This window comes from Anabas testudineus, chromosome 22 (assembly GCF_900324465.2).
Source record: "Anabas testudineus chromosome 22, fAnaTes1.2, whole genome shotgun sequence".
Classification (NCBI taxonomy): Eukaryota; Metazoa; Chordata; class Actinopteri; order Anabantiformes; family Anabantidae; genus Anabas; species Anabas testudineus.
In genome coordinates this window covers 20,794,155-20,815,410 of record NC_046630.1, presented here as the reverse complement: position 1 = coordinate 20,815,410, position 21,256 = coordinate 20,794,155, and the positions used below count along the sequence as shown (strand labels likewise).

Sequence of the window (21,256 nt, the reverse complement as noted above, 5' to 3'; positions counted from 1 at the left end):
TAAATGATCAATTTCAACATTTCAGATCAAGGGTGGAATTAAAATTATTTAAATTTTGAATAAAACCAATCAAACCAGTCTAGTTGTGGGAGGCAATTTCTCCGGGTAAAAAAGCTTTCTAGACCAAGCTTTAATGGCATGGGATCTCCTCCCAGATGGCAGGGGAGCTAATAGTCAGTGACCTGTGTGGTCTGTTGAATAAAACACTTAAAAATGAGGAAGGGTCAAATACTTTTTTAGAGCACTATGTAGGTTTACTATGCATCTAGAAGACCTGGAACAGAAAAGTATGAGGACAAATAACGTGGGGCAAATCAGAGGAAAATGAATCAAAGCACTCCTGCAGCCAATTTTACCCTTAATTTTTTAATAATTAATGTAACAATCCAGGTTATATGCAATGCATTTATAAGGGCATGGAGAGAAAAAATCTACAGAGACACTGACCTTGCAGTCAGTGTGGGATTTTCCAATCTTGCAAGCCTTCTTTTTACTCCTTCTACACTGTTACACTGCTGCACCCCTCTGTGATCCATAGTGGCCACTGACTTGTTTGAGCCATCTCGGACTTGGCTGATGAATGCAGTCAGCACAGCCGACTTTACCAGCAATATATGTTGTGCCAAGCTCAGCGATGATGCCTACATGCACTGAACCTTTTTTCTGCATATATCTAGTTACCTCCCCAGTATACTCTTCTATACAAACCAACTGAAGCCAGCTAGACAATGTGGTCAGGTACATAATATCCGAGACAAGACTAGACAAAGGTAATATGTACACTTACAACTGACAGACGGCCTTCAGATTTTTCCGTCATTCTTACCTCATCCGACCTCTGGTTTAAATTAATAGATAAACTAATATGCAATTTCAATCAAATTAAATTTTGTGTGTGTGTGTGTGTGTGTGTGTGTGTGTGTGTGTGTGTGTCCACATGCGAGTGCATGTTAATGAACTATGTTGTTTCCCTTGTTTTGTTCTCAGCAGGTTTCAAAGCCTGCACCCTTTCAACTGGATTCATCTGTTCGTTACTTCATCATGAAGAGCAGTAATGTCAGGAACATAGAAATTTCTCAACAGAAAGGTATCTGGTCCACCACCCCAAGTAATGAGAACAGACTCACTAAGGCCTTCCTGGAGAATGACTTCATCATACTCATTTTCTCTGTCCAGGGCTCTGGACACTTCCAGGTAACTCTGACAGATGAAAAGACAATTTCTCAAAAGGAAAAAATTCATGATAGATGTAATGTTAAGTCATATTTGCCAAAAACCTGACCCTAATTTAAAAAAGCAATATTCATTTACATGTATTTCACAGGGCTATGCTCGCATGGCATCAGCCATTAGTCAGGAGAACTGCCAGGACTGGGGCTTAATGGGACTGGGAGGAGTGTTCAGTGTAGAGTGGATTCATAAGGAGAGTATTCCATTCCAGTACACCCATCACATCCTTAATTCATGGAACGACAACAAGAAGGTACAGATCAGCAGAGATGGACAGGTGGGTGGCCAGTGCAAACACAGGGTGCAGCTGTGTTTACGTCATGACTAAGGCAGTTTGGCAGAGAGTTTACTTAATATTATTTCAATTTATATAGCACCAAATCACAACAAAAGTAATTTTAAGGCACCTTAGAATGTGAGGTTTAAGACCTTACAAAATATATAACTTTTTTTTTTATTTGGTTGAGTTTATAAATAAACTTAATTGAACTGAGTTCAATTCAATTCAGACCTTACAGATTATAATTGTATAAAAAATTATTTAGAAATTTGAGTAAGCTTTAGGAAAAAATATCTTTAGAGGAAGATTCACCGACTGGGGTGAGAAAAGTACAGAGGAGACAGATAAGAGGATGCACAACTACGGGAGAGAGAAGACACAAAGTTAATGACAATGGCATTTGAATGAATAGAGGAGAGAGGAGAGGAGCTCAGTGTATCAGTAGAGGTCCCCCAGCAGACTAACAGCAGCATAACTAAGAGCTAACTGTAAGCTTTATAAAAGGGTAAGTTTTAGGCCTAGTCTTAGAGAGGTAGAGAGGCACACTGCCTCCCGAACCTGAACTGGGCACTGGTTCCACAGAAAAGGAGTTTGATAGCTAAAGGCTCTGCCTCTCATTCTACATTTGGAAACTCTAGGAACTACAAGTAATCCTGCACTCAAGAAAGTTCTGCTGGGAAAATATGATACTATGAGGCCTTTAAGATGAGATGGACCTTGATTATTAAGTACTTCATATGTGAGGAGAAGAATATAAATTTGAATTCTGGATTTTACAGTAGGGCCAATGGAAAGAAGCTAACGTAGGATAAATAAGATCTCTCTTGCTAATTCAAGGCAAAATCTGGCTGCAGCATTTTGGATTAACTGGAGGCTTTTTAAGGAGTTATTGGGACAATCCATCAGTAGTGAATTACAATAGTCCAATCTGAAAGTAACAAATGCATGGACTAGTTTCACTTTGGGACAGGGATGCTCCTAATTTTAACAATATTCCTCAGGTGGAAAAAGGAGATAACTCAGATTTCTCACATTGTTACTTGAGGCTAATGTTAAGTTGTCTAGGGTAAGAATGTGTCTCTGAGATTTTTAGGACCAAACAAAAAATTGACTGTCTTGTCTGAATTTAAGAGAATGACACTGGAAGACATCCAGGCCTTTATGTCTTTTAAAAAAAGACTGCACTTATATAGCGCTTTTCTACCTAATTGGCACTAAAAGCGCTTTTACACTGTATTGCATTCACCCATTCACACACACAAGCACACACTGATGACAGAGCTGCTATGCAGCTGACCTGACTCACCGGGGACAAATTGGGGTTCAGTATCTTTCAGTACCTTGCCCAAGGACACTGTGACAGAAGGAGCTGGGAATCGAACCACCGATGATTGGCAGACAACTGCTCTACCTATTGAGAGCAGCCCATTAAATGTATAGTTTCCTAATAATATTGCGTAAGAGGGACAATTCAGTAAATTGTTTTTTCTATTAACCAGTGTAATGGATCTGCATCTGAAACATTTTCTTTTTTCTTCTTTCATGTAGGAACTAGAGCCCCAGGCAGGCAGCCAGTTGCTGTTACTGTGGGAGAGAAACTTAGGGAATCAAGTTCAAAAAGAGGTATCCCAGCACACTTGGCTTTTGTTTTTATGCCACAAAATCTGGCTCAACCTACATGCATACCTACACAGGATGAATTGATTTTATCTTTAATGTTTTTTTCTTTTTGTCTTTTACAGTAAGAGAACTTCACTACCAGCTAAGATTAAACATTAGGACACAGAATGGCTCATTGAAACATGTTTCTGTCTTTATCAAGTTTGGGTTTTCCATGTTCAAAATAGTGCTCATGTTCTTACTAACTGGTATGTTCACTGTAGCACCTCTACCAGGTCAGTTATTAAATGTACAATTAACACAGATATTTCTTATTTGATAAACAGACATTCTACACACTAGTTCATTCACATGGTTGAAATTGGGTGCTAATATTTGACAGCCTGACATGTACATTGTACATAAAGAACCATTGGTGGTAAACATAAACAATGCTCTGCGTAACAACTACCAACTCCTGAGATTTGCACTGCCTCAGCCACCACAGGAGTACATCTGAGACTCATTTGCCAACATGTTCATTTTTTCTGCTGTAAGAGGGGAGGTGAAATTTTATTTGGGCTGTTGATTGAAAGTAATGTCACAATACTGTTAATAGAATGACAATAGTAAATACTGATTTAATCTGAAACCGGTTTTTAGTGTGATGTCCTCAGTGTTTCACATTGTCCTCTTTTCAGCTGTCACAGTTTACGGCTGCCCCACCTAGAGATTAATAAATGAACTTACTATGGCAGCAATGCTAGCAAGCCCATCAAGAGCTGATTGAAGAAATGATTGCATTAAATGCCATCTAAACAATAACATTGGAGTTGGAAAGTACTTGTTACCATCTCTCTCTGCTATGCATGAGCAAGAGCACACCATGTGCTGATTAACTGTAATTACCTGACACGACCCACGTTATTTATGAATAACGTGCAAGAAGACATTACACTAGCTTTCTGATGGCTTCCATCTCTTTCAATAACTTTTAAGAGTGTAAAAAAACAAGTGGGTAGTATTTTCCTGAGTTTACCCTGCCTGCTTGTTATCAGCTGAATACATGTCCACATAAATCTTTTGCTGTTTATTTCTAATTTCCCTTTTTCCTGGGAGGACTTTGGGATAACAGATTGAAACAGATACAGTACACCCTAGTCCTGCTGAACCTTTAAAAAAACAACAACAGACCACCAACCACCAGTCTGCAACAAACCCTGGACTTGCACTATGCCTCCTGACCTCCAGCCTTTGCATCCTGCAGCTAACCGAAGCCCTGCTAGCTACGCCCTGGGTTAACCCAAACCCTAACCCACAATGCTTGCAAGTCCAGCAATTGAGGACGTGGAGTTGGAAAGTACTTTTTTACCTTCTGCTCTTTGCCATGCATGAGCAAGAGCAAACCATGTGCTGATTATCTGTAACAGGTCGTACCCAGGGGTTCCCAGCTCCATCGCCAGCCTCCCCTGTGTCATGTTATATTGGAATGTTATTTTGCTACTGATAATGATTGACTTGACTATGAAGCTGTGGTATTTCCCTCTCTACATTTAAGGCTGACTGACTTGTTTGTAAGTCAGTGTAAAGAATGTAAAAAAAAAAAACAAACACACTGATCTCTCTGATAAAGACTACATTGTGGAATACATGACAATCAGCATTGAATATGTTAAAGAAATGGACAGTATATAGTATGACAAAATGGGTCGATACTCTGATTGCAAATAGACAGATGGGGCTGGGATACAATTAAATTAAAACAGAACGGCATTTACCCAACGGGCAACAAACATAACCAAATACTGTATCAGAGGGCCGCTGCTATGGCACAAACTTTCCTGTTAATGCTGTGATGTAAGCTATAATGATACTGATGCAAACTATAGACTAGTGACATTCATTTTGTAACACCTCATATTGTAATGCCAACACTGCATTGTATTCAATGGTTGTGTTTAAATGTTCTATTCTTTAAATGTTCTAAGACAAACAGCTCCAGCTGTAAATTCTATTTTGTTAAACTTAAAAATATAGAAGAAAACACAGTTTGGCTATGTTTTTGTGGTAAGGTAAACAAAGTGGTAGAATTTGTTTAACTCAGTGGTATAAAGTTTGGTTTTAAACTCTATTGGTACACTGAGCTCTGCCTCAACTGAGATAAGAGGAAGAAGAATGTCCACAGCCTTCTGCCCCAACCTCCCGCTCCATATTCGGTGCAACAACACCATAGAGCTAATACTCTCTGCGCACACTCTGACAATCAGAGCGCCACTGCCATCTACTGTGCTGGATGTGCAACTACACTTTATTCTAGTACCGCAAAAAAGCCTGGGGTCACCCCAGTGCTATTTGAGAAGCACTGTGTTACACAATGATGAATATTGTAATAGTGAAAGTAAATATTTTGACTATCAAAGAAATACAAGATGAAAAATCTTTAAAATAACATTTTCAATTACCTTTAATAAGATGTTAAATGATCAAAGGAAACATGAAACAAGTTCAGCATGTTTACATATTACAATCAAAATACAGACTGGAGTGCAGAAGAAAAAAAAAAGATTAGTAATTTATAGTCTCAGTTACATCAGTTGTTCCTTGATAAAGCTCACGGTGCTTATGAAAGGTCTAGGCCAAAATTAATGAGGAAAAAAGACCTCTTACTTCAGCAACTTAGAAAAAAGCTGACAATGAAAAAATATTATATGTATCCTGGTAGAAAAAAGGAGTAGACTGCACCAACCAAGAAATCATACAAGAAGTTTTACCTCATCCTCATACCTCATCTTATTCAAAGTCTAAATCTAATTTTTACTTGGAAAATATAACTACGCTTGTTGATGAAACCTTTAAAAGTCACCAGGCCCAGATGAACTTATGGACTTACCAATTTTTATAAATATCTCTGGGAAACCAATAAATTATTATTAATTATTTTTAGGCCTTAGGGGTTGCTATTAGCGCAACTAAATCAGGATCTCATAGAGGAAGGCCTGTTTTTTCAACAACATCTTCTTGGCTCTGGAGTTTATTAATTATTGTGATTTTTAAAGTGGCTTTATGTTATTCTTATTTTTACAAAGATTTTGATCGGTAGAACATAATGTCATTTTTTAAACACTGAAACACTTTGAGATTTTGAAGAAAATGTATAGACATCACCTTTATTTTTTACAGTCTGGTGTACAGGACACTCATCACAGTTATATTATGTACAGATATTAACAGTTGTATTTTTCTTCCAGAAGGCACAAATCCTAGATTCAAAATTTGAAGAGGAACTAGGCAAGTTTACAGTTTATCACCTCTTTTACTTACCATAGTAACTTATTTATTATTATATACATTTTTTATTTAACAAAAAACGAACTCTTATATTAAGGGAATAACTGTCAAAGACCATCATTTAGTTTGTTTTAGCTGATGATACATCAGATTTTTCCTAAAAAATTAAGAACACATACCCTTAGCGATACAAAAAATAAAACTCTTTACAAATTTAGTTTGAAATTGAACTGGGGAAATATTAACTCATGACTTCAACAGCCCTCTATAGTATACTCGTCAAAACAGAGATTTAATACCTTGAAATATTTGATAACTAAATGAGAAGAGGGAAATAGGAAAACCGAAAAAAAATATGTTCAGAAGGCTGTGATCAAATGCAAAGAAATACAGTTAGAAAAAAGAAAAATCTCACATAGTGAGAGGAGCAACAACCAGCCATGGTTCTATATTATGGCATTTTAACATCTTCTTCTTCATCTTCAACTCTTATTTATATAGCGCTTTTAACAATTGTCATTGTCACAAAGCAGCTTTACAAAAGCAAAGAAATTATTAAAGTTTATATGAACAGTAAATGTGTATGAATCATAATAATCAGACTGTCCCTGATGAGCAAGCCGAGGGCAACGGTGGCAAGGAAAAACTCCCTGAGAAGAAAACAGGAAGAAACCTTGAGAGGAACCAGACTCAACAGGGAACCCATCCTCATATGGGTGATTACATGCTGTGTGTTAGACAACAGGCAGTCCAGTATAACACCATCTTCTCTCTACAGGTGCCCCCACTACTCATTTCTTTGTTCTTTCTGATTTTCTTGTTTAAAGGGTAACAACTTAAGCAAACAAAGAATTCTACAGGTCTGAGCTCAGACATACTTTCAAGGAAACTTATTTCAAATGCTTCAGTGTTGTGACATCATTCTGTCAGTCACAAGCCAAATCTCACGATCACGATGGAAGGAACATGCTGACGTTTTGTTTTCAGCTCCCTCGTCACCATTATAGTATGATGATCAACAATGAAACCAAACCACTGGTCCACCTGTGAATCTTGCCTTTATTCATGTATGTATTATGTATGAAACCCTAAAGACCCTGGAACCCCACAGAGCATTCAGACCAGACACAGCCTTCATTTAATAAATGCAAGGGTCAACATCTGCAGTAGCTGTTGCATTACCTTTATGGATGTTAAATACATGGACCAGTCCCTTTCTTACTAACATTGTGGTGGTATAAAGCTTTTGTTGAAATGTGACCATTTTATCCAAACTGCCAGTCAAACTTCCACCAGCAGGTCTTACTGTATTAGAAAATACATGGGTGCACCTGCTTGCTGGAAATGGCCAGTTGTTACAGCATGGAGAATTCATTACTTAATATCATTTTGAATGCTCTGTAAAACAATAAACCAGATTAACACAAAGAATACCAGAACCACTTCTTCAGTCAATATACCTACACCAAAACTATCACATTTGTATACATTAATTGTATAGATCTATTACTCAAGTACAATAATATTTTTTAAGGGAAATCAAAGCCAATAAAATATTGTTACTTCCCTTTTTCACAAGAAATATCGTTAATTTAGAACTAGAAAGTTGACTTCACATCACAACTAAATGTTAAAAGATTCCAACTTCTAAAGAATTTAAAGAAGCACATTTAAAAATACTGAATTAAAGTTACCAATAAAATGAATTTATACATTTTAATGTGTTCCTCCTTATGTTTTGTGCTGTTTTATATTTGCCGTATTGCAATTTATAGCCTATGTTCATGTAATTTGCTCATTGAAAATTCACTATTTCAATATTTAATGTTCAATTATTTGCTTGTTAAATAATGCTCGTCAGATAATTGATAATAAATAACAAAAAAAAACACTTAACATTGCAATTGCAGTGTTTGGATTGTTCTTTTGCACTTTAGTCGAGGAAACACTGTGATTAGATTATTTAATAACCGCTACTACCTGCATGTATGTTGCTGTGATCCTGTGTTCACCGCGCCAGGAATTAATGTCACGCTGTGATTGGCTCCTTCTCTCTCACCAGACATCGTACATCTCCTGTTATTGGACGTCCTACGCGGCGCTGGCGCGTGGTTGTGGTTTCTAACATCCAATTGGCCAGAAACCCGCAGGACCTGGTAGCGTCACATGATATGTGTGAGGCGTGATTGGACAGGAGGCCAGGTGCTGTAGTACAGGGTGTACGCTGCTCTGTCATCGCCATATATAAAAACAAATGTGCAGTGCTGGCCACTATTAACACTGGATTAGTGATTCTGAGGATCAGTTTACTTCAGACACAGGTGAGAGGCTTAATGTACACCACGTTTTTTTTATATATATATTTCCGCGTAGGTATGGAGTTAGTGTTTGTCTCGATTTGTGCTGTGTTTAGTATTAATGAAGGACATTGACCATCAGAAGCCATATATCGGCTTGAGTCGCGTTTTGATCAGTTAGGTAGCACATATCTAACATAACTAGTATAACTGCTAATATAGTGAGAAACAATTCTGCTACGGTTAAAGCATTCTGCCTTAATCAGGCTCAATGAGTTAACGCTAAAGAGGAAGCAGTTCCGTCAGCTATGTGGTCCGGGTAGCCATCTCACTTACTGAACTTATGTTGGTACTTGTATTGTTACTGATATAATTCCGTGTTCTCAATAGGCATTTTTTACCGTTGTAATTTCCCTTTTGTGCAGCAACTCATTTTTCCCAACATAGTTGACCATTTAGTCTGACCGTCTAAAGTGTAAATAACTTTAGTACCGGGCATGAACTACGGAAATCCGCTTGCCCTTTCACCTAGTTATCAGCTACTCTGCTCTATTTAGTGGCTGTTTTGTTAAACGCTTTGTGCAATGTGACATCTAGCAACACCCAATTACATCAACTGGATCCAGGTAGTGCTTGTTCTGAAAAAAATGCCTGCTGATGCTAACGCTACAATTTTTATACTTGTTAGCCACATTTTAAGCTAGTACCCTCTATCTTTTAGGTTATTACAAAACGTTAAATGTCCTTAAACCTCACAAAATGTTAACTCTAACAGTAGAAGTGAAAGCTATTAACTACTGATTCTACACTACAGCGATCATACCTGACATGCTAGTTGCTCAGTGATCTCAGTAACCTTGCAAGGTAGCTAACGGTATAGATATAACGCTAATCTAATTCTCTGAACGCCTTCATGTGGGAACGTTAAAGCGCCACTTCGTGGGATCGTGCTCTTATTTTTGAGGTGGGTGCTGCTCCGGTTTAGTGTACTGCCATATTTTACCTGGTGGATCTGAATAGTAGAAACGCATACTTTAGCAAACTATTTGTTTTTACGTTGGTTTACGTTTGAGGAGCTGCTGTGCAGCTTGATCTATTACTGTGGATATGTCAAAGTTAAAGTACTTGGACACAAATAACTAACACTATATTTGTCAAATTAATTAAATGCAGAACCTGCAACCCCTTCTCACCTTGTTCGGGATGCCTGGATCAGCCCCAGTTAGTTGCCTGGGCCCATGGCCCAAAGATGTGGGTATCATTGCCATGGAACTCTATTTCCCAGCTCAGTATGTGGATCAGAGTGAGCTGGAGCAGTTTGACAGCGTACCAGCTGGGAAATACACTGTGGGCCTGGGCCAAGCTCGCATGGGTTTCTGTTCTGACCGTGAAGACATCAACTCTCTGTGCCTCACGGTGGTCCAGAGGCTGATGGAGAGGAATTGCCTGTCCTATGATAGTGTGGGCCGACTGGAGGTTGGCACTGAGACCATTATTGACAAATCCAAGTCTGTCAAGACAGTCATCATGCAGCTGTTTGAGGACTCAGGAAATACAGATGTGGAGGGCATTGACACCACAAATGCCTGCTACGGTGGTACAGCTGCACTCTTTAATGCTGTTAACTGGGTGGAGTCCAGCTCATGGGATGGTGAGTGAACAAACTTGAGGAAATGTATGTTGGTGTCTCCTTCTTAACTTTTTTCAGCAACCATAACAGTACGTGCTGCATTATTTTGTAGAGTCAATAAAGAATCTGTGTACTCAACTCTGAACGCTGAATTTTGAGCAAGCCACCTTTTTCTCTCATTTCTTGTGTGTCTGTTCCATTTACATGCAGTAGAAGCTGCTGCTGTTGCTCTGATAACTTGCTGCTCATGACCTGAAATCCTGTAGCTCAACAGCTGTTTCTGGTCCAAGTCTGATTTCCCATAAATATGCATTATTCCTTGCCTTAATCTGAATTTACGTTACCCATGCCTACAGTTGACACACGTCATGTATCGTTAGCTGTTTTTTGTTTGCTACACACTTTCACCTCATTGAACAAGATGCAGCAGACTTAAGGACCCACATTTCAGACAAGATATTTTGTAAATATTTTTTATGAATTACCTTTGGTGTCTCCCTTCTTGTGATGTTTCCTCTGTGCAGGGCGTTATGCTTTGGTGGTAGCAGGGGACATTGCTGTCTATGCCACAGGAAATGCCCGGCCTACAGGGGGTGCTGGGGCAGTGGCCATGCTGGTTGGACCTAATGCTCCTTTGGCCTTTGAACGAGGTCAGTTAACTGATAACTATTTGTTTGTAATGCTTTGCTTTCTTGTATTGTCTACAGTGACCAATTTATTGACCCGATGTCCGCCTGAATTGTTCATCCTATGATTCAGATTTTTCTAAATACTGCACTAGGCTGCTCTCAATTGTCTGTGGTTACAACAGTGATTGCTAGTTGTAAGCAGCTTGCATTGTGTGCAAAATATAGGAAATTAATCTAAAATATAATATAACTCAATACTTTGTGGAAGTCGACTTCTGGTTGGAATAAACCCACCTCTACCTGAGGGCAAAGAGGTGGATTTAAAGTGAAATTCCAACATTCAAACTGTTAAATGTGTTCTGTTCTCTGCACAATTAGAGATTATCGTCTCGATTATCATTCAGTTTTAAACTGACAACCTGGACAAGAAAGTTTAAGTTACCCATGCCTATACACTTGTAAACACTCACCTCACTAAATGGTAAATTCAGTGTCTAATACTTTATTACAACTAGCAAATGTGTTTAAAAATTAATTCATTTGATGACTGAAGGCATGGGAAATATCCCAGAATAATTAGTTCTTAATGATAATCATGAATCAAATTGATGTTCTGGACATGTGAATTAAAAAAATGTTTTATGCAGTATGAGTGTGTTGCTGAAAACTGCTCTGATGCAGGTCTGCGAGGAACCCACATGCAGCATGCATATGACTTTTACAAGCCAGACCTGATGTCAGAGTACCCTGTGGTGGATGGTAAGCTGTCGATAGAGTGCTACCTGAGTGCCTTGGACCGATGCTACTCTGTGTACCGCAACAAGATTCAAGCCCAATGGCAAAGAGGTGGGTTTAAAGTGAAATTCCCACATTCAAACTGTTATGTGTTCTATTCTCTGCACCAGGGGTGTCCAATCCTGGTCCTCGAGAGCCACTGTCCAGTTTGTTTTGCAACCAGCCCTGCACTTCCAAGTTCTGATTGGTTGAACACACCTGATCCAGGTAATCAGCAGTGGGTAGGACAGAGATAGAAGAAAAACTAGCAGGATGGTGGCTCTCGAGGACCAGGATTGGACACCCCTGCTCTGCACAGTTGGAGATTATCGTATGTTTAGAGATTATCACACAGTTTTAAACTGACAGCCGGGACAAGAAAGTTGTGTATGTGTTGTGTACACTCGGCTCACTAAGTGGTAAATTCAGTGTCAATATTACACCATGTAATTTAAATAAAATGTATACAAACAGATCTCAGATAGCATTTTATGAATACATTTCCAATTACAAGCAATAGTGAAGTCAAGTATCTTTCAGTTTGAAGAATGCTTTTTCTGTCATGTATCTGAAGGACATTTAACAGCATAATTGGTTAAGAGGGTTTAGGATGTTACCCGTTTGCTATTCTAAGAAGCTTACTTAAGTTCAGTGACCAGAATCTACATTTACATTTAGTCATTTGGCAGAGGTTTATATCCAAAGCAACTTGTGAATGAGGAACAAACCAAGAAAAAAAGCTAAATAGGGAGAAGAAGTGTGGCTTGCTTTGAAAAGAAGAAATGTATCAGTTCCATGAAAAACTAGATACAGAAGATATTTTAGGTGGATAGAAAGCTTTTAGGATAAATTCTTCTACAGTTTTTTCAATATATTGAGTGAGGCTGCTGAGCATACAGAGTAGAGGTTGACCAACATGTTTTTTTTAATGACCAATGCTGATCTTTAGAGAAGAAGGAAGCTGATTGTCTATTTATAATGCAGATATCTATGTGTCCTTCGGCCCTCGGTCACAAAGACACAGATACGAGGAGACGCACAAACACAGTAACTGTATTTTCAGATCTGCTAATCTCACTCACTGTTTATTTAAGTGATAATAAAATGCATCCAGGTGATTAATTGACACTGGTGCACAGACAATTTTGCACATTAATACATGCCACATCTACATATAACAACTTCCAGGCTGCAAATGTGTCATTAGACACTTTTTCATAATCAGTCAGTGTAAGCAAAGATGTTGGCAGATGCTGATTGATTAAAAATGCCAAATATTAAATAGCTGGCTAACCACTACCACCGGTCAACCTCTAGTGCAGAGGTAGATAGTTGGTACTACCATTGAACAACTCAACTGAAAGTCTTTGCTTGCAATCCTTTGCACTTTTTTTTCCTGGGAAGCATTCCTAAGATGAACTATTAGGAGTATGAGAAGGAATTTGAAGATGCTTACAAATTTCTTAAGCAGAGGACAAAATTGTGGACAGACTGTTTAGTGTAGTGGTTAGTATAGTGGTAACATCATCGCCTCCCATGTGGGAGACTGGGGTTTGTATCCCAGCTGTAGCCTACCTCCAGTAGGGGTCCTTAGATAAGACCTCCTTACACTTACCCAGCTTATCCTTGTAAGTCGCTTTGGATAAAAGCTTCTGACAAATGACTAAATGTAAATGGACAGAGAGGTAGGAGAAATATTCTCCAACACTCATTGACAACCCACAGTGTTATTATTGTGTCAACACATTAACAGTAGGGTAAAATTAACCTGTTGCACAAAGGTCTAAACCCAGCTCAGGTTCCCTATTAGTGGGTGAACAATCCAACGCTTGGTGAATTCTGCTTCACAATAATATGGAAGAGCCGACATCGAAGGATGAAAAAGCTTGGCCTACATCATGTAGGGATAAGGCACTTTTTGAAGTTGATCTCATCAGCAATGTGCTGACATTATCTACTACAAGCAACACTGTAACGTCAAAGGCTAAAATGTGATATATCATAATGACTGTTTGCTTCCTAATTACAGCAATTTTTTAGCGTCATATTATGATATACATGTACCTCATTTATTTTCACAGGGCGTTCAGACCTTGCATTGCAACTTTTAATACGATCCACAAGACCTACATGAAACCATATAATTAAATCAATATTAATTTATATCAACATGAACACTGACACTGGGTGCAGCTAATTCTACACCACTCCATCATGGTGGCTAACTTACCCACTTACATACTGACACCATAGTTGACATTAACCAGTTAAAACACAGTTGAAACACTACTAATTAAACAACTTGAACCAACAAACGAACAATCCCATGAGTTCACTCACTCAAGGCACAAATCATAAAGTCCAAGCAGCTTTTTCCCTCAGGTCTTTACAATATACAGTGCATCCAGAAATTATTAACAGCGGTTAAGTTTTTCCACAGTTACAGCCTTATTCCAAAATAGATTCAATTATTTATTTTCCTAAAAATTCTACAAAGAAGAAGAAGTTAAAGAAGTTTGTTTGAAATGCAAATTTTATTAAAACATTATTAAAAATGGGGGAAAAAAAATCACATGTACTCACAGTATTCACCGTCTTTCCTTTATACTTTGGTGAAGTACCTTTAACAACAATTACAACCCGAAGGCTTTTTAATATAATGCTACAAGCTTGACACACCTATTTTACATACACATACACACCCAGGCCAGTGTTTTAGGCATTTGTGGCACCAACCAAGCAACCATCATTTAAGATATTAAACTGTTTATTCAGAGATTGTATGGTCTAATCATTCTTTTTTTTTTTTTTTTTTTTTTTTTTTTTTTTTCTATTTTCTCTTTATAGAGGGTTCTGAGAAGCGCTTCAGCCTAGAGGACTTTGGATATTTAGTCTTTCACTCCCCGTACTGCAAGCTGGTGCAGAAGTCGTTGGCCAGACTGATGCTGAATGACTTTCTGAGCCATCCCAGTCCTAACACTGAGACAGGACCCTTTGCAGGCCTCGACGCCTTCAGGTACATTGAGAGCAGAGATGTATAAAGTACACACACTCAATACCCAAGTAAAAGTGCAAGTAGTTATTTTACTACTCAAGTTAAGGTAAAAGTACTGAAGTACAACCTCCAAATGGTACTTTGAATTTGATGCTTCTGAAAACATAACTATAGAAGTTCTAGTCTGGATTTATTTGACATAATTCTCATAGGTGAAAATTGTGACAAAAATGTGTTTTTACCTACAGACTTGTTGTGCATAAACACCAATTGGATAAAATTTGATAAGCTATTATGGTGAGAGGAGGTTAATTCATAAATGATACATCAGCATTTATTAATATATAATGATTTTTAAAAATAATCTAATTATGAAAAAAGTATCTAGGAATACCTGGAATAGTTTGCCCACGGATAGGGTATAGGGAGGTGAAAACTCTTTCCTGCAACAATTAATTAACTAAGCTTTTACTAATTCTGCTTCCTGGAATCATCGGATTCCAGTCATCAGATCAAGCAAGTCGTTGGTACCAAACTTAACATGAATAGACGTTGAACAACTACCCCAAAAACTCAAGAAAGCTATTCTGTAGCACTGTTCCTGGATTGAACAAGTGCAGCAAGCAACATACTGATTACCTGTTCTCACCTGCTGTTTTATCACTTAACATGCAATAAAACTCTTAACATAGCTATTTTATGTAATTTTCTTTGTAAAGTTCTATTCTGTTCTAATTCTAATTGTGTGTCTGTGTATGTGGATGACAGGGATGTAAAGCCAGAAGATACCTACTTTGACCGTGATGTGGAGAAAGCCTTCATGAATGCCAGTGCAGATCTGTTTGAGAGGAAGACAAAGTCCTCTCTGCTGATATCAAATCAGAATGGAAACATGTACACTCCCTCTGTCTATGGCTGCCTGGCATCAGTCATTGCACAGTATGTATTCTTTTTTTTTTTTTACTTTCATTTTTTCAACTGCTGTATTTAATCACTTGCTGAAAAACACATAGATCATGTTTTAGCCAAGACCCAACGAAGATAATCCATTACGTTTGTCTTGAATTAGTTTGTTCATCCCACAGGCATTTTAGTTAAGAACAGAATGTATTAGAATGTAGAATGTATGTTGTTTGGTTACTACTCTTATTATTTTGTGCATTATTTTGTGTTGAATGATTGATGAGTATGACATTACCGCCAATTCATTCTTGTGAATGCGGCATTTAAAGAAGAATATGTTATAAAATTTGCCACATTTGGCCACTTGGACTTTTTAAGATTTTGGTGGCCAAAGGTCAAGGTCATAGTCTCCACATGTTCATCCAATGTGATGGCTCAAGAATGCTTTGAAGATAAATCCTGGCACAAATTTTCACTTGTGTTCAAGAATAAACTTGAACACAAGGTGCAGGGCTGTCCAGAAAATGTGTTTTATTTATTATACCTCCAAGTCACACATTATGTTCTCAAAACTCCAAGATAACAATATAAAACCCTTATATTTCTGTGTTGAGAACATAGAATTATTGTATCAATAACTGACTTGACACAAGAATGCCTCACATACTACAAAATCTGAAAACAAACATCTTATGTTGAAGATTTTGAAGTTGTTGTAAAGTTCATAGCTTACTCACTGCAAACAAACTGCTTGTTAATTCTGCAAGATTCCTCCACGGCTAACTGGAATACCTTGAAGCGTTTACTCTGTGTCAGATTTATAGTATGTAAGAAAAAAATATGTAAATGTGTTGCAGACATACACCTTCACAGATAGCAGGACAGAGGATTGGGGTTTTCTCCTACGGTTCAGGATTTGCTGCTACTCTGTATTCTCTCCGGATTACACAGGACCATACACCTGGTAAGTCGGAGATGGTTGATTTTATTTTCATAAAGGTGGATGAAATAAGAACAGATGTGTAGAAATAATTAATGGTGTATACTTTTTATGTAATTTGTTGATTGTTTGTTTGTGACAGGATCTAGTCTGGACAAACTAGTGTCCAGCCTGAGTGACCTGAAGGTCAGATTGGACGCTAGGAAGAAGGTCTCACCTGCTGTGTTCTCTGAGAACATGAAACTGAGAGAGGAGACTCACCACTTAGGTACGTACTTGTCACAGCAGAAGTCATCCCAAGGCACTTTACACTGGAAGGTTTAGGGCCTTACAAAGTATAATTGTATAAAACATTATATAGAAAACCCAACAGTCCGATCTTGCCCAAGGACACTTTGGCATGCGAACAGAAGGAGCCGGGAATCAAACCACCGATCCTATGCGAGACAAATGCTCTAACTGTTGAGCCACAACAAGCCAATGCAATTATCAGCACACATTTGAATCACATTGTGAGTCAAATTCATGAAATTATAAAGAGCCCCGACATAACAAAAACACTGTTGTGACTGAAATTCTGGCTGTGGGAGCCTTCAGTCACAAACAATAGTTGTTCTGAGTCATGCATGAGTCACCACTTGTTATCTCTTTGTTAACTTTCCTTAATTTGGTCCACACAGCCAGCTACATCCCTCGCAGCTCAGTGGAGGATCTGTTCCCTGGAACATGGTACCTGACACGGGTGGATGAAAAGCACCGGCGGGAATACGCACGCAGACCTCTGGACCATGATCTGCTGGCAGAACCAGACCTTGTTCGATCCAGCACTACAGCTGAGGTACCGTACTCACACTTGTGCTTACTTTTCTTATTTAAATCATTTATTAAATTATAGTTTATAATTCTGTTTTACTAATACTACTTCTTTAGTAAAAATACTTAACTAACTTTATTTATTAATCTCAAATGAGAGAGCAAACTTTTTATTGTAAGAATTTAACATTAATGTTAACCAGTTCAAGCAGACAACATTGACGCACAGCTTGGTACAGAATGCTAACCTCAACAATCCAGCTCTATTTCAATATTAGCTTAGCTGTCGATATTAACTAGATAAATTACATGCTTGCTAATAACTTACTACTTTCTGTTCTGTTGTCCTCCTTCAGCATATCCCCAGTCCAGTCAAGAAGATGCCTCGCATCCCTGCAGCCAACGCTGGGTACGAGGCTGCAGTCAATAACACACAGCTTACCTCTGAGAGGTATCAAGCTCCAGTGAATAGGCAACACCTTTCAAGTGAAACTTGTTAAATCATTGTGTATCAAAGTTAATTGGGTCACAGCAGTGTGTCATTAAAGTAATGACTAAAGACCTATGGACAGCTGGAGAATCTTCTGTGTCCAGTTTGTATCCTTCCGCCACCTGTTGTCCACACGTTGGACAGTAAAGGCCGTATGACCATAATTCATCACAATAATAATTTCTTTTCTTCAGTTGAAAAGTTCACATTTGTACATATTTCCATTTGCATTTGCAATCCGACTTCCTCCTGGCAGCTGGCAGCCAGTAACGGGAAAAATAAATGAACTTAATTAGTATGGAACAGGAAGTGAGCCTCAGCTGTGTTTATGTATCAAAGTAGTGCTGCACCGCTATAAGATATACAGTAGACCTGCTCTTGGTGTTCAGTACCTCAGTTCTATCTAGAGATGTGGTCAGTTTCCTACAGGATGCTACAGGCTTGCACATCTGGATCAAGGGATGCTCCATTTCGAAGGCTTCTGTCTTACTACTACAAACTACTGCTGACTGCTGTAATGACCTGGTGAAGTTCGTGTTGTAGGAAGCATTTATTCACAAATATGATATGTGTCAACAGAAAACCTGTAGGATACTTGGTAAACTGAAGCCATTCGGAATAACGCATGTATCGGTTTGATTTAGTCGTTTGCCTCATCTAATCGTCACCTTTTTTTTTTTTTTTTTCACCCAACTGGCCTGTAATTAATAATTATGTACACCCATTTTTTTCAAAGCACTGTGAAACTCCACAGTAATGTATTTGTCTGTGATGTACATGTGGTGTTCATTGCCACTACATGTGCTAACATTATGTGCACCATCATGGATAAAGAACAATACTAAAATAAGATTCATGAGCAGTAGAAGCATTTGAAGACAACATCTGACCCTTCTAAACTGATGATAATCTTTGTAGTTAAGTCCATTATATAATTATATATATATTTTTTTAATACATCGTATTTTAATCATTTACATTTAGACTGGGAAACCTAGTCTTTCCCTAATGTTTACCTAATGGATTAGATGTTGTTTTCAGATATGTCAACCAAGAGATCTACAAAGTGTAAATTCAACCCATGTCATATTTTTCAGTTTTGTCATTTCTGTATAAACTAGCCGATGAGGCATCATGAACAAGGCATGATTGTAGCTTCCTTGCCCATCCTACAGATGTAATGCAGTGCTGCTCCTTCTTTTACAGTGATTTACTAGACACTGAACTAAGTTTAAATGTAGATAACTTAGGGTCCAGTGTGTCTGGAGCATTCACAACAGATACTTCAAACTGCACTGTATTTGAAAGCTTCAAAAGCAGCCACGGAAGTAGAAGTAATATGAACTTCTCTGTGGTGTTGTGAATTTAACATAGAACTTCATAAAGCCTTAATGTCATAGGGCTTTGTTGACATGATGACATTATTAAAGCACAACAGAGACAACAATTTGCTACTCTGTTGCTTCTAGGTGTGACATGCAGTCAAATAGCTGTCACTTTGTTGTTACTTTGATGGTTTGACCCTGCTTTATAGACATTCACACAGTGATTAGAGGGGCAGAAGAGGTAATTGCAAGGTGACTACACACTTGAGAAGCGTTTCAACAAACATGTATGAACTGTAAATGGACAAATGTTCAAATTGAACAGTCAGATTTCGTTAATCTGGAGTCAGGCCCTGTTCACAGGTGTGTGTTGGTATGACTAGGACATTATGTGTTTGTAGGGCCTGACTCAGAGGTCACAGTCTTTACCTATGTAATGGTACTGTACAGTAAAAACTAAGATTATTTATGCTGTGTAGTAGATAGATTTTATCAAGCCCTACATGTTTAAACATGTAGATTCAGAATAAATGGACATTTACCTTCACACTGTGTGAGTGTTTATTTCATCACCAATGAAACCAAGAAAAGAAAAATGGGCCATTAGGAGTTATTTGCATTTATGTATAGATTTTCCAAAGACTTTTGTGATACATATTGTTCCTATTTTAGGAGCAAAGGAAACATCATCCCCTCCAACAGTTGAACTGTCTGTGTCTACCGATTTTGGGTTAGGGGGGGTCAACTTTATCCCATTTCTGGGCCATTGCCAGACACAACATTTTAAACAGATATTCATCTTTTAACCAAAGGATGAATAGTATCTCTTTTTTTTTTCTTTTTTTTTTTTAATAGAGCAAAGACAATTTTATTGGTACATAAAAAAGTCAAAAGTAGACCAATATATTTTCCACTACTTTACATGTAAAATCCCAGTTATTAATTCCCTTTTCCCATTTCCCTTATATGACTGATAAACTGCCTAGTATTGATTAATAAATAATCCAAGGTAAAAAGTTAATATAATTCTCATTGTACTGCTTTATATGCTGTAGTGATTATTTGAACATAATGACATTTACTTTTACAGAGGTAGTTCTCTTGATTATTTTATAATAGTCTTTTTATAGCAGTTTTGATGTATCAGTGTTGTTCCTATTTTGGGTTACACACTGACAACAGTAATGGTATCACATTGGTGCAGAGGTATACTATTCCTTTAGTTTTGGAAGCACTAACCCACCGTATTCTTAAAATGGCTGTTTTATTCATATAAATGTATGAATATAAAAGAAAAAGAAAAAGAATATAAGTGCAATGGTTAGGAAAGGGAGTGCTCCTAATCTCAGCTTGTTAATAGAGACCTGTTCACAGAACCAATCAATCAATCTGATTCTAAACTCTCCACCATGGCCAAGAGCAAAGGGCTGTCCAAAGATGTCAAGGACACGGCTGTAGACCTACAAAAGGCTGGAATGGGCTGGAAGGCCACGCAGCTTAGTGAGAGAGTGAAAACAGTTGTTGGAATTGTTTGCGAATGTAAGAAACACAAAATAACTGTTAGTCTCCCTCGGTCTGGGGCTCCATGCAAGATTTCACCTCGTAGAGTTTCAGTGATTATGAGAAAGGCATTTTCAGACAAAATGCACAGTCAACACTTCCTCCTCCAGCATAGTAACTGGATGTGTAATGCATAAACGTATATATTCCAAAATGTTTTATATTATTTAATATTTCATCACCTCTAGGTTGGACTACTGTAATGCCTTACTGTCTAGTTGTTCAACTTGGTGCATAAACAAACTTCAGTTATTCCAGAATCCAGCAGCTTTTTCTTACAAAGCCCCAAAGTTATGGAATACCCCTCCAAATAGCGTTCGGGACTCAGACACAGTCTCAGTATTTAAGTTTAGGCTAAAAACCTATTTATTTAGTCAAGCATTTTTGTAAATAGATTTGCCTTAGGTAAAGACTCATGGACATAGCCACCCTCTGTCCTCTGGACCTGTCTGACTCACAGCTGTTTCTCTGAGGTCTCGACTCAACGCTCGTCTACCTGAGCC

At 38.0% G+C, this 21,256-nt stretch overlaps 2 protein-coding genes across 7 annotated transcripts in view; both read left to right on the top strand.

The window, feature by feature from the left end:
* Positions 1-4,716, top strand: part of LOC113148067 (3'-5' RNA helicase YTHDC2) — a 55,345-nt gene extending 50,629 nt beyond the window's left edge. For 2 of the 3 annotated variants that reach the window (XM_026339542.1, XM_026339540.1), the window contains exons 29-32: positions 988-1,194; positions 1,325-1,507; positions 3,059-3,133; positions 3,253-4,716. In XM_026339542.1, coding sequence (XP_026195327.1) covers positions 988-1,194; positions 1,325-1,507; positions 3,059-3,133; positions 3,253-3,255 — 468 coding nt within the window. In that variant the 3' untranslated portion in view covers positions 3,256-4,716. The remainder of the gene's footprint in view (positions 1-987; positions 1,195-1,324; positions 1,508-3,058; positions 3,134-3,252) is intronic. The other variant, XM_026339541.1, reaches the window with a different exon arrangement.
* Positions 4,717-8,592: 3,876 nt separating this feature from the next.
* Positions 8,593-19,740, top strand: hmgcs1 (3-hydroxy-3-methylglutaryl-CoA synthase 1 (soluble)). 4 transcript variants are annotated; one of them, XM_026340207.1, is made up of 11 exons: positions 9,203-9,320; positions 9,625-9,658; positions 9,868-10,345; positions 10,849-10,974; positions 11,635-11,799; positions 14,575-14,743; positions 15,491-15,661; positions 16,483-16,589; positions 16,708-16,833; positions 17,246-17,403; positions 17,735-19,740. In XM_026340207.1, exons 3-11 carry the CDS (start codon positions 9,898-9,900, stop codon positions 17,876-17,878), a joined length of 1,614 nt encoding a protein of 537 aa, XP_026195992.1. In that variant the 5' UTR covers positions 9,203-9,320; positions 9,625-9,658; positions 9,868-9,897; the 3' UTR covers positions 17,879-19,740. The 4 variants fall into 4 exon arrangements, with proteins under 4 accessions (XP_026195994.1, XP_026195992.1, XP_026195993.1 ...); XM_026340209.1 differs by lacking the exons at positions 9,203-9,320; positions 9,625-9,658 and adding an exon at positions 8,593-8,718; XM_026340208.1 differs by lacking the exon at positions 9,625-9,658.
* The last annotated feature ends 1,516 nt before the right edge of the window (positions 19,741-21,256 follow it).